Source organism: Ciona intestinalis, chromosome 5, assembly GCF_000224145.3.
Source record: "Ciona intestinalis chromosome 5, KH, whole genome shotgun sequence".
NCBI lineage: Eukaryota > Metazoa > Chordata > Ascidiacea > Phlebobranchia > Cionidae > Ciona > Ciona intestinalis.
Window position 1 is genome coordinate 1,976,441 of NC_020170.2, and position 14,162 is coordinate 1,990,602.

The 14,162-nt window shown below is 35.2% G+C and overlaps 2 protein-coding genes across 2 annotated transcripts; both read left to right on the forward strand.

Moving 5' to 3' along the window:
* Positions 1-10,403: 10,403 nt before the first annotated feature.
* Positions 10,404-13,033, forward strand: LOC100176195 (proteasome subunit alpha type-5-like). Its single transcript, XM_002127263.4, has 5 exons — positions 10,404-10,821; positions 11,229-11,296; positions 11,620-11,727; positions 12,147-12,311; positions 12,597-13,033. The coding sequence occupies exons 1-5, from the start codon at positions 10,506-10,508 to the stop codon at positions 12,759-12,761; spliced, it is 822 nt and encodes a 273-aa protein (XP_002127299.1). The 5' UTR covers positions 10,404-10,505; the 3' UTR covers positions 12,762-13,033.
* Positions 13,034-13,056: 23 nt separating this feature from the next.
* LOC113474266 (RWD domain-containing protein 3-like) lies at positions 13,057-13,797 on the forward strand. Its single transcript, XM_026834643.1, has one exon. The coding sequence runs from the start codon at positions 13,057-13,059 to the stop codon at positions 13,795-13,797; it is 741 nt and encodes a 246-aa protein (XP_026690444.1).
* Positions 13,798-14,162: the final 365 nt, after the last annotated feature.

Genomic DNA, 14,162 nt, shown 5'->3' on the forward strand with positions numbered 1-14,162 from the left:
CTTTTTTGAATCCGCATTTTGAAATAATATTGCTGCCTAAATAAAAGCGAATGTTTTGTAAACTGGTTGGCAGCTACTAAAGGAGTTAGCTGGACTAAATAACATCCTGTTTACCATATATTACGCCCTTAATTGCAAATTTCCCTAAAACAGCTTGAAGAGGATTACTGTGTGTGGTGATAAAAGGTTTGTGTTTTCACTGAAATGTTTTTCATACAATCGTGTTGTGACTTTATACACGCGTGAGACGACTCAACTACGTCACAGTCTCTTCGTGTTTGTCTGGAGTTTAAATATAAACATATTGCAAAATGCGGTTGCTCCATAAATGACTGCCGCCTTAAGATGCCTAATTATTTCCTTTTATCTGGCGCACACAACTTGAATTTGCAACATAATTATATTTAATTAAATACACGATTTTAGGATTCCAGCTTCGCATTCAAACAGCAGTCATTATAAACAACTTGTACTTGTATAAACTCTTCGATTGAACTTTTTGAATTAAGCGGATTTAATTGGTCGTGACGACAATGACGTCACAGTGCGTTTGTCAATTTACGATACTGCATTATGTAACAAGGCATACCATTAAATCGGGATAATATTGAATTTTCTTTTGTAATTATGCGTAACGATTACGTCTGACAAGCAGAACGTAATCAAATCGTCACGTGACGATGTAGAAAAACAGGAAATGGACCGACACCAAATAACATCTTGTTTCGAATTTGCGTCACGAATAAACTTACTATCGACCGTATGGAAAAGAAATTATTTCTTTAAAACACCATGTCTACCGCACATAAAACTGTAATGCATGAGAATTATAGCATACAACATCAGTATCTCTTAAATATTTCAAATTTACAACGAACAAAAACAAATTTCAGTATGTTTTGTTAGTTATATATGACATGTTTTTCTGTTGACATTTCATTTTAGCGATTATGGAGAAAAAGTCACGTAATACCACCGTACATTCATTATTTGTTGCTGTTTACCCTTGTATGTCAAACATAAGCAGACCTATACGTATACCTCATGTTTAACGTTTTCGTACAAGCTGGGTTATGGCTTATTAGCGGTTAAGTCCGTCTGTTCGTTGTAATGACTTTTTGGATTATTTTTTATATTTTTGCCGTGTTGTAAATTTCAAATACCCCAATACAGAGGTAAAATTTAAACTGTATTCTCACGACTCCCATAGACCGTCGTTAATTATTAAAAACACGATCAGGATATTGGGATATTATGTGCAAAAGGTGTCACATCTCCTCTCACCCTATATGTTAGGAAATGTCGACCTGAATTTGTTATTCGAATGATTTTGATTAATGGTATGTGCTGCGTATGATAATTATCGTTCAATCTCATAATTACAAGTTAACCTATCCGCCTTTCGCTTCGTGACGTCACGATTACGTAACCAGTAAAAGCAAATCCGAACATAGCGAGCATATAAGTAATGACTCGATGTCTGGGGTGTATTATCGTTTTAAAGTGTATGGTAATACAACTTAACAGATAGAGATAACACTTTAATGTTTTGAATTTCCTGGAAAAAACGAAGTGCGCGGATTGCACGATTTCAAACGTCTACGATGCTTGTATTCAAAATGGAACAGTTTATGGGAGCACTGTGATACCTTCGCGTGCGAAGGACAGGGTGATGTAAGTTCGATACGACGTGATAAGAAATCAGCCCGACGGCGTTTATGCGGAAAGGTCGTGCTTATATACGATGTTCTCGCGGCGTTGGACCTCGACACGACCCCGTGGACTTTTAATTAGGTTTTAAGGATTCACGGCACGTACTTATCGTGTTTCCATCACTCCTTTATAAATTGTTCATGCAGCTCTGATCGAATCGGCGTGAAAATAGAAGTATACAGTATATGGGGTAAAGGGGACACATGCCAACACGCTAAGGAGAAAATGTTTTGTTTATGCTAATTTCGTGGCATGTATAGCGTGTTCCACGATATCGGTTGAGTGACTTTAAACACACACGTTCATAATATTTCCAGCTAATCCAAAACCGCGGCTGTTGGCTTAAAACCAAGGCCTCTGATTAAATCCGACCACAGTTGACAAAATAATTCGTGGCTTAAGGTTTTTAAGTACAAGAAAATCAAATAAGTAAAGATGTGCTTTTATATTTGTCAAAAAATCGTGTTGTGACCTTGAAGGCCAAAAACGTTAAAAATTAGCACACTTTAAATTTCTTATTATTTATTGTAAAATGTTATTTCTGGTTAAACAGTTTTTGCAATTCGCTATTTTTTATTTCATGTGAGGTATTACTGCTTTTCTTAATTTTTTATAACGTTAAATTTGAAATTTCAGAATTCAGTCACTCTGTTATTTCGAAAATGAATCTTATAAAAACAAAACTCGCGCTTTTATGATCTTTATTATCCCATGATTACCCCAAAATACATGAAATTCCTAATATGAAAACAAGGTTACGTAAAATGCAATGGCGTGGTTCATATATGTCAACAACATGTCTCTGGTTCCGTCTGTTTGGGGTTTATAATGACGTTAGTGTTATGTAAGCCTCGATCATCTGTTTTGATTGTGGTTCGTTATTCAATGCCCCAATTAAGCGTATACACGTGCTTTCGTTTAAAAGTGCGTGGTAGGGTGGAAATTGTTTTCATTCTCTTTTTTTGTCCCGTTTGACAGTAAACACGGAATAATAAGACAACTACAGTATAGGGTGGGCGAAGATGGGACACCTTTTCATGCTATTTTTTCGTATAATTTGGTAGTAAACAAAGAACATTCAAAGAATTATAAAGCCGTATCCTCACGACATCCATAAACCGTTGTTAATTGTTTAAAACACGATCAGCGCATTTTGATAATATGTGCTAAAGGTATCCCATCTTTTCCCACCCTTCTATATATAACCGCAGCCCAGCGACTGTAAAATAGCCTGCTTGGTAATTGTTAAAAACACGATCAGCAAATACGTTTTTTAGGTTCAGAAAATATATGGATTTATCTTACCCAAAGTACTATATATATATCTTTCATTTGTACTATGCTGGAATAAGGGTTTTTAGGGGTAAAGAAAACGCAAATAAAGCTATTTGCATAAAAGCTATTAATAATTCGACGTACAATATTATTTTTCATCCATTTATACCGGAATATTGAAATAGAAATCCCACCATTATATACTGGACGTGATATTTCTTTGGGTGTTCTCAGCATGACGAAAATACAGACTGGTTTCCCTCAAAATACGTTTACACCCATTTTGGTGTGTTTTTTTTTTCAAATCATAATACTGCGCCCAAAATTACTTTGTCCTAAACAAAAACGTCAAGACAAAATGTTCATACAAAAATCCCCTAAAATTTTGGGTTAAAAAGTTCATGTAAAATCCCTTCACAATCCCGGGTTAAAACTTGTAATTTTGTGGTCCGCCTATATTAGCTTGACTTAAACATAATAATATGTTGAACATGTCGTAATCATCTTGTCTTGTGTGTTGTCGGTTTAGTTTTCTTGGAAAAACGTTCACAAAAAAACAAGCGCCGATATGGATTTATATAATCTGTGGTGGTTTTGTAGGGGGGTTAAACAAGTATATGTTTTGATTGTTGGCATGTATTACATACATGTGTATTCTCCTTAATCTAAATATAATGGGGTTCCTAGAACTGTTGTCACTTTTATCCCAAATGCATTGATTTAACCTTTGATCCCGGAGGAGGCATTGGAACATGAACGTTAAGGAATTTGGTCGAAGTTGAGTAGGACAGGCAAGGTGTGTGGACACAAATTAGCAAAAATTATGTTTTGGAGAGTTTGCTGGCAAAAAAAGATTTTAACGCATTTTTTTCCTTTTTCGGATCTAACTCAACGACCACACGCGACCCTGAGCCGTTGATTGAGTGGAAATTGCCAGATTGCGGATAAATTATGTCATCGGGCCGTGACTTGGCATAAAGGGTGAAGCGGGCTTTATACGACACCCGGTATTTCCGACGTAATGTATATTTTCATTGCTGCGTATTTATTTTTTTGAAGTTAAGCCTCTATACTACATTCCGCGTGCAGTTGCGTGCCGGTGAAAACTTCCCAAGCAAAACTGACCGCAATTTCCCCAACGTCAGTGGCTACACTGTAATGTCACACACCGTGACAAAACTGGTTTAGACTCACGCAACATTCAGTCACGATCTAAGGCTTGGCTGACTAGTGTCGCTAAATTTGACGTGTTTAGTTTTTGGTCTAATATGGAGCAAGTGCCATGAACGCGGTTTATGGAGACGGATACGACTTGCTGTTTTATTGGTGTTTGTTGTGTGACTATAATGTTGTGTTATGGTATAAATATGGGCTGTGATCACAGTGTTTAAAATTCGCATTTTGCAGCGAGCTGCTATTATGTGCATTTAGGCTTACCAAAAACGGGCAGTTTTTCAGAATGTTACACATACATGAAAAAACATACTAATATCACAGTATTTTGAGATATAGTAGGGTGGGGGAAGATGGGATACCTTTTTATTTTATTTGCTCGTCGGTAGTGAACAAAGAATATGCAAAGAATTATAAAACCGTATGCTCACGACTCCCATAGACCGCTTTTAATTGTTTAAAACACAATTAGGATGTTTGAATACAATGTACTAAAGATGTCTCGTCTTCCCCCACCCTACTGTATGTTGCTTTAAAGCTAGAAATCATTTAGCGGAAAACCGCAACTTTAGGCTTTGACAAAAATAAGAAACTAATTATAACAAATGACAAAAACTTTAGCAGAAAAACTCAGCCGACCATATAAGGTGCAAGTATTGCATGTAGCTTGACGAAATTATCGTGTCTTACTCGCGTATGTAGCTGTATGTGTTTGTGTGCAGATCGCATGCGATACGCCCTCTGCTTATCTCATGTAATATAAACAAGCCGGGCTCGTTGGCTAATTTTATGAATGGGACCTATTGTTCAGCGCGGCTTTAACGCGTATGGTGCGGCCGGGAATAATAGGTTTCGAAACATCGTTCGACCTTTGTTTTGTACTGCGCAAACCTAATACCGTCATAACCTATGCTGACCTACGCAACAGTTGGCATTATTGCGTGGTTTTCAGCAATTACGAAAGACACGAAATACATCATTTTATTAAAAATAGCGGTTTGGAAAACAAAATTCATCTTTTTTTTTCTCAGTGTAACTGTAGAATCAAAACACTTTACCAACCGGAAAGAATCTCGTCTTTTCTGACGTCATAGACGAATTCTGAATCAAAACATTGGCCGTTGAAAGGTTGCGTGCGGAGAGTCACCAAGTGTTGTTCGATTACGCGCTTAATTCAGTCTACTGTACCACTGTGACGTTAGTGTCAACCCTGTGATATCACAATCACAACATACAGTACTCTCACGAGTTGTTGTTTCGCCACAATTACCGATTATGATTGAAGAAATGCCCTTTACACACAACAAGCCTACATGAAAAAATGCGGCTTAAAGAAAATGATAAATTACATTTGTTCTTCGTAAGTAAGTCGCCCCTAAGAAAAAAATGACTCTTTCCGACGTAATTCGCTGTAAAAATCGATAAACAACGTCTTTAAAACCACGAAAACCACATATGTTAGAAATTCGTACTACCATTCTCCTTCGTTAAACTTGTTTTTCATGACCAATTGTCGTCAGAGTATATCATTAAAATCCCTTTCTAATACCAAGGTACCGAGTCCAGCTGTTACAGACATTTTACACAACCGAGAAAATTTAATTTCATCACTTTCACACAGTTTCTCCCACTCGCAGTTTAGCGATGATTTATCGGAATTTAATTAGCAGTTATGTAATGTGTTGTTTGATTTATACTTGTTATAAAGTTAAGTTTTAACATCCTGTTTCTTTCTCCCAGTTATTGTCGGTTGATGAACGATGACGTATGTTTTGTCACTCCCGTTTTAAAGTTCCTGACAGGTCTTTCTTCTGCAGTAAATGTAAGTTTAACAGTTATATATGTCTGATGATGATTTTTGATTGGTGGCCAATAGGCCATGGCAAGTATACAAAGACTTTATGGGTAAGGGGTGGGGTAGGATTGGCCATGTTTTCATTCTCTTACTCGTTCCATTTGTTAGTAAACAAGTAATACTTAGAAAGTATATAACTGTAGAGTGTAGTGATTGTAGTCCCATGGCTCTTTGCTAATTGTTTAAAACACGAAAAGGAAATGTAGGACGGGGGAAAATGGGATACTTTATCACATAATATACAAATACCTTGATCCTGTTTTAAAATATTACCAACGGTCCTTGGGAGTCCTGAGGATACGGTTTCATAATTCTTTGAATTTTTTATTTACTACCAAATGGGACGAGGAAACATAATAAAAAAGGTGTCCCATATTCCCCCATCCTACTATATCTACAATATATTATTAGTGAGTTACCGTTATACAAAGGTGAAAGCCTTTACCGTATAAAGCAAAATATAGTAGGGTGGGGGAAGATGGGACACCTTTAACAAAGAATATTCAAACATCCTAATCGTGTGTTAAACATTTAACAACGGTCTATGGAAGTCGTAAGGATACGGCTTGATAATTGTTTGAATTTTCTGTTTACTATTGAATGGGACAAGAAAAAAGAATGAAAAAGTGTCCCGTCTTCCCCCACCCTACTATATAACTGTTTCAACTACTAACATGTGAAAATACGAAAAATCGTTGCCTGTTACGTTCTACAAGGTCAAAGCTTTCACCATTTTGTGTTTTGCTGGCAACCTTACATTACATCAAATACCAATTTAAGACATTACCTGACCCGAAACACAATGCCGGTAATTGGATCGGCATTCAACCCCCAACTACCCACGTCATTAGGGAGAGGTAACAAATATGTTGACTCCTCTGTGACGTCACACTCTATTTTTCTCAGAAAAGCTGTATTTTAAAACAAAATTTAAAAACCACAAAACCCTTTTTACGAAAAAGTCTTTTCAAGGAATTTTATAAAAATTCGGAACAAAAGTGTTTTGTTGTTGGAATTGAAAACTTCATGTTTGTGGTGACAGAATTCCCCGCTTAGTCATGTCCCAGTAATCGGATTATTTTTTAAGTAAGTTGACACTCAAAGTTTAATAACATATGCCCCAACCATACGAAAACCTACAATTAAGCAAACGTCAATCATTAAAAGAATGGTATACGTTAAATCATAATCTTTAAAATATAAATAGCTTTATTTTTTAAAGACATATACTGTATGAAAATAATTTAAATTTGCAGAATAAAAAATCGTTAAAGTATAGTGGGTTGGGGTAAGATGGTTCATGTTTTCACTCTCTTTTGTTGTTGATTCGGTAACAAACAAAAAATATTCACATAATTATATGACCGTATCCTCACAGAAATTTGGTAATTCTAAAAAACACGATTGGAACATATGAAATATTATGTGCTAGCGGTATATCCATCTTACCCCACAGTACTTTATACCCAATCCAAGTTTGAAAAAATGACAAACAGGTAGCTTTAAAACCGCGATGAGAGCAATTATCAAAGCCCAACCCAACCATAGTTGCCAGCGGTATTACCCAACCACAAATCGTATGTTTCTGATCATAATATGTAGTTGACCTCCGTACATACTCTTGCTAATCACAATCATTTTAATTAAACTTGTGTTTAATAAAATCCGGGCAATCGAAACAATTAAAGGATATAAATAGTTAGAAGTATATCGGCAACTGTGTAAATTGTATGAATATTAAAGCAATTGTAGCGACATTTTCCTCAATTATTTCATCATAAAATGTAAATTTAGTTTGTGATTATGATAACGATGATGTAGCTTAATTTTGTTTTTGATTTCTCGTGAGAAATGAAATCTATTTTATTTAAATGTCAAGATTGTCCAAGAATCACCTCAAGCGTCATTTATATAACAGAGAAATCTAAGCTTTTTTTTATCGAATAATAGCCGTGGATTAAATACTTATGTTTGGTAATTGGACTGCTGATGCATTCCCCCAACAAATAGATGTGTTTGGTGCATTTGTGTAAACGGATTTTGTAAAAATAACCTCACATGCGGGGTTTTATTCACCAGAGCAGGTGCTTACATTGTTTATAACTATATATTTTTAATATTGCGAATCTCATTTTAAATACAGCTGCCCCACGTTCAGCGAGTTCGAAAACAGCTCGATTTTTCTTTAAATTTAGAGTAAAAATTAAAATCGAAATCCAAGCAAATAAAAAGCTATAGTTAGGTGCACGGTTACCAAATCTAGCTTCGCATAAGGCTCCAGCAGACCGGTTATGTTTTAAGTGCAGCATAAATGTAAAAGTCATACCTACAAGCATGCAGCGTGGCGAAAAGTCGTACCTATATATTCCCTATAACCTATATGTTTTGCTAAATAAATATAGCCTAGTATTTTATTAAATATAAACACATTTAAAAAAGGCTTAAAATAGCATAACATAATGCAATATAATTTGTAAATAAACCAAAACTCGAATACGCTCGGAAGTTTAAAAAAATGACACTGAATATATTTTTAATAATTGGCACTTTGCTGTAAGTAGTAGGGCAAGGTAAAATAAATACCGCTAGCGGTTAGCACATGGACACATATAGTGTCCCATATTTTATTAAAGTTTCTTTTTAATATTTATTAACGATCTTTTAGAGTCGTAATGATATATACGGGTATAAGTTCTGTATATGTTCCTTGTTCAAAACGGGATTATAAAATAACAAGAGCATGTACCATCCTACCCCAACCTGGTGAACTATGTTATGAATATGCACCGTATAAAAAAATATTGTTTTTTAGTCTTTAGCGCGTGCTTAACAAAATTATAGTATAGAAAATCAAATATATGTTCCTTGAGACCGAATGATGCATACGGGTATACACCCACGTTATAACGCAATAACATTAACAGTTTTATGTGTTAGATATAAGTAATTTGACCCCCAATAAAACATGGTTAACCTACGGGATTCTGGCATCGTATTTGCCAAAGCCAATGTAATAAACGTGTATAATATCCCTTCGTGACAAACTGTGTACATAGTGTAGGTTCGCGTTAGTTAAATATTTAACACTTCGTTCGTTGCACTCACAAGTGTGCTCAGCATACCTGAATAAACTGGTTAAAAATTAACCATTAGTTATATAGAGCGTTATATTATATTAAGTAGAGTAATTTGCAGAAGAAATAATAAATGCAACAGTAAAACGAATATGAAGGATGAATCATTTAATTAGGGGTCAGCGCGGTATTGAGAAAATCTGAGTCTTTACGGGTAGGCTGACAAATATTATTCAAAAAGCGAAAAATCTTTTATCGCATCCGTTTGCCCAAAATCTCAAAAGACTGATTGAACAAAAAGTAGACAGCCAGACACACCACATCCAATTGTTCGTCATCATCATTTATCGTACCCTTATGTTTACTTTCTATTTTTAGAACCTTCGTTTTGGTTTAAAGTTTTAGTGACTGTAATACAAAGAATTTTCAGATTATAAACACAAGACTGGTAGGACGATAATAGAAAGTGTGATAGATCTGCAACATGAATCATAGCAGTTGATAAGTTAACCGTGTTTGTTTAGCGTCTCTATACTCAAGTGCTGAACACCGGTTTATCATCAGGCTCACGTCTGTCTCCATAAAACGGTCCATTGCTCCGGCGAGCTAGCACGGTGAATCACCAGTCGTTGCGCAATCTTAGAAATAGGCTTTCAGGGAGCAAAGCCTTGGGTTTTGCTGTCTGGTTTGGGGGTTAATTAAAATATATCACTTGAAACTGACAGCTTGGCAAGAAACTAGATAAACGAATCAGTGAAAATCTCTTTACGTCGTTTGTGCCAATCCTTCATTTCAATGTTTACTTAGGGAAGGAGGTGTTGGTTTACAGATTAACCTACCACCAGCAAAGTCACAGCTATAACGCAGCGCCGCGTGAATCAGTAACCCGACTGGTGTGCTACTGCTCTCTAGCGGTATTGATTTAGCATCGTCATTTTTCACAAATTTCGCTTTCTACGGAACGATACTGTTTTGCATGTCGTTAAGAATTTTTCTACCAAAAATGCTTTTGTTAAAGTTTGTAGGAGTTTAAATTAAAGTTAAATTTAAATCTTATTACATTTTTACCTTATACTATACCCACACGAATGTGTTCTGGTAATATATTCAATTATAGTCTGTATATAAACACAGACTCTAGTTTTAAAGTAATGTCACCACCTAGCTCATGTTTAAGGCCTGTTAAAAATGTAGTAGCCTATGTGGTATGTGCCTTTGTTTAAGTTGCGGGAATTTTTTGTTTGGCAACACTGGTTTCTGGCAAAATGACGGTGGTGTTTCGCACAATTTTTGAAGTTTTGTTGGTCATGCTGTTTACTGTATTTGTACTGAGAAACAACTATTTCTATCCGTTATTTGTTGTACTGACCTATTTAATTTGAAGCTGTGTCTTTGTTTTTTCCCTCTGTTTTCAAATGATAAGTCAGCCTTTCGTTATAATTACGTATTTACCTATATACCTTACACAGAATTCCTTCTTTTTGCTGTTATCTTATATAAACGTTACTATGTTTATGACACGATCTGAGTACGACAGAGGTGTAAACACCTTCTCACCAGAAGGGAGACTTTTCCAAGTAGAATATGCCATTGAAGCAATTAAACTTGGATCAACGGCAATTGGAATTCAAACTGCTGATGGAGTTGTACTTGCTGTGGAAAAGCGAATAACTTCCCCATTGATTGAAGCATCCAGTATCGAAAAAGTCTTTGAAATTGACACTCATGTTGGTAAGGAGCATTACTAGTTCAGTTACGTACCAAAACAGCTTTTTTGTGTTATCGATTTTACCAAATAGACTTTACTGCTTTAAAGAACACGATTATTTGCAGCAAATTATTATGTACTAATGTCTGCAGTCTAAATGAAGGTGTGTGTTCACATCTCACTTCTAACACCATGTAGTTAGTCTCTATACTCCTATTTCTAGTTTGTCTTGTATGTTTATATCATGTCTGGTTAGAATGGAAGAGAACGATCAAGGTTCATGGCCATATTTATGGGCTTATGTAACATAGAGATCGTATATCACCAGACTACACTACATATTATTGTCACTTAAAACTACTTTACATATTAGTGTTGCTTTATTTATTAAACATTGAAAAATTAAGATTTTGAATCCTGTTGGTTTTAGGTTGTGCAATGAGTGGATTAATTGCTGATTCCAAAACAATGATTGATCGTGCCAGAGTTGAAGCTCAGGTAACTTATTTATTCTTTGTTTAAATTTTATTTTGTATGTATTTCTGTGTTTTGGCTTGTTTAATTGTACCAGTTGAATGAAAGAACCTTATTTGGTCTGTTCGACTTAGAAAGGTCAAAAAACAAAGTTCAAAACAGTTACACTAAATGACAAGTGTTATATCCTGCTTTTGGTTATGACTAGTACCAGTTACATTACATATTATTGCACAAGCCATAAACTGCTAAAGAAGGTTACACTCATTGACTCATAATAAGTTGTTGGTTGGTAATATTAACTTAATATTATTAAGTATAGGCTAAAAATAGTTTGTTCTATACAGAATCATTGGTTCACATTTGATGAAAAGATGAGAGTTCAGAGTATTACAAAGGCTGTTTCAAACCTTGCTCTTCAGTTTGGTGAGGAGGATTCTGAACCTGGTGCTATGGTAAGTACACTAGTGCAGTATTAATGCTGGATTGTGGTACCATCACTATTATTGTAGTTACACATATTAAAAACAATATTTTTTATGTATGTCTCTGTAAAAAGGGACAGTTGGTGTTTGGTGCAAATGGGTAGTCTTCAAACCTTACATTGGTAAAATACACTTAACAGTAAAACTTATAGTTGTCAAACATACTCATTGATTAATCTGGTAAATGCAGTATGTTTTTTGCTCTGTTGGTACAGATAAATACTGTCAAGGTAAAGATAATTTCGGCTTAAAACTGAAGTGCTGAAACATACAATGGCACTTGTGTTTCCAAAGTTAGAACCACATGTTACCTCAGTCCGTAGGTACCCCAAGGGCCTTACATTACGCCTATGTACTTATTTTAATCGATCACTTTTATAATTTTTTAGAGTCGACCATTTGGAGTTGCTTTGTTATTTGCTGGTTATGATGAAGGCCTTGGCCCTCAACTATATCATTTGGACCCATCTGGTACATTTGTCAGTTGTAGTGCAAAAGCAATTGGCTCTGCATCAGAAGGTGCTCAAACATCACTTGAAGAACAATTTCACAAAGTACAGCTTTAGTTTATATGTTTCCGCATTCATACTGATAAACCAGACAAAAATATAGAAGCATATTTTCTTTTGATTGCTTACCTGATCAAGTATGAAATTCTACTTTGTTTTTCACAAGTTTTAAATATACAAGTCCAAGTCTAAAATCAACTACTTTTTTGAGTATTAAATATTGCAGTTTAAAATGTAAAATCCACTATTTTAAAACCCTAGGTTGTAATAACATCTGTATTAAGCTATTTTTATCTTAATCATAATTATTCTGCATTTTAAACATACCAGTCAATGACGATTGAAGAGGCACAGAAGTCTATACTTACCATTCTTAAACAAGTCATGGAAGAGAAACTTACTTCTACCAACGTTGAAGTTGCCACAGTAACCAAGGAGCAAAAGTTTCATGTATTTTCAAAAGAGGAAATAGAAAATGCCATCAAAGACTTATAACTAGGAGTTTTGATTTAATGCTAATGGTTTTCAGTAAATGGATAAAGTTATTTTGTGTTGGAATACCAAGCATCCCATACAATGACTAAATTGTGCAACTTGAAATGTTTAATCTGCTAAAATGTAGACTTGTTGTTTTGCTCTTTCAATATGCATTAAAGTTCAAGATTGTTTTCAGTTGTAATATTTAGTAAACTTACCACATAGTAATAAAATGGAAATTTTACATTTTTTTTCTAAATTTGCTTTGTCCTTGTATAATCTGTTTTAACAGTGTTAGGTTAGGGGTAATGACATGAATTCTGTTGAAGCTGAACTACAGTCGCTTGAATCCATATTTTGCCAAGATGGAGAATTTACTGTGGAAGAGAGGACTGTAGATCTGGTTAAACTAACAATATTCAACTCTGTAAAAGGATTAAAATTCCAGTGCATTTTAACAAAAAATTACCCACATACAACTCCCTTGGTACATGTATTGATTCCACATCACACAAAGTCCCAACGTGCAGAATTGCAAGCAGAGCTTGAAAGTTACTTGACTCAAAACAATTTTTTAGGGGAGCCTATGTTATTTAATGTTATTTCTTGGGTGATGGACAAACAGACGGACGTAGCGACGGCGAAAAAATCAGAAATTTCAGACGAACTACTTTTTACTACACTTCTTCAGTTGGATCATATGCGATCGAAAAGCAAGTATTTAAAGACGCTGAAATCGTGGACATCAGAGCTGAATATAAACGGATACGTAGCTTTTTATATAAGGTTTATTTTTATTGGTTTGCAAGGCTATTCCTCTAATTTAAAAGAGTTTGTACACCGTATTAAAACTCAGAAAATCGACGTGGATTCAAAGGGCCAACCGTGCAAGGAGAAAATGATGAAAGTGTTATGCCCGATCGAAGCTCGGGAGTCACATTTAAACGAATTTAACGTATTCGAACTGACTTCTACCGAAGAACTAAAAACGTTATTTTCGGAAATTGGATTGAGCTGTCAGTTTGAGAATTATGTACCTTCTGTTAGTCGTTAAAATATATGTTCGTTTATCTCATTTTATATCAATTAATATTGTTTGCGATCGATGGCATACTACCTGATCAGCAGCAATAAAAAAGCGACACGAGAACACAAAAGTCAATGCTGTTAATGAAAACCGGGACATCTATGTAATCATAAGCGTAACTCCTTTTTACAGCCAATCACAGGTGGCCAAATATAAGGCAACGTAGCCAAAGCTACACTATAAGCTACCATAACAGTGACCTGTGATTACTGTGTATATTATCTCTAACAGCAAACGTCTAATGGACCCTAGATTACCCTGTGGTATAAATATATAGCAGAGGGCGCTGTGTCAGTATAGGCATAATAACTAATAAAGCATACTGTAGTGGG

Excerpts from the sequence above, each read along its gene's own strand:
- LOC100176195 (XM_002127263.4), top strand. The coding sequence starts at position 10,506 with ATGATAAGTCAGCCTTTCGTTATAATTACGTATTTACCTATATACCTT. Across the intron at positions 10,822-11,228 it reads TGAAATTGACACTCATGTTG|GTTGTGCAATGAGTGGATTA; the intron begins GTAAGGAGCATT and ends TGTTGGTTTTAG. Across the intron at positions 11,297-11,619 it reads GTGCCAGAGTTGAAGCTCAG|AATCATTGGTTCACATTTGA; the intron begins GTAACTTATTTA and ends TGTTCTATACAG.
- LOC113474266 (XM_026834643.1), top strand. The coding sequence starts at position 13,057 with ATGAATTCTGTTGAAGCTGAACTACAGTCGCTTGAATCCATATTTTGC.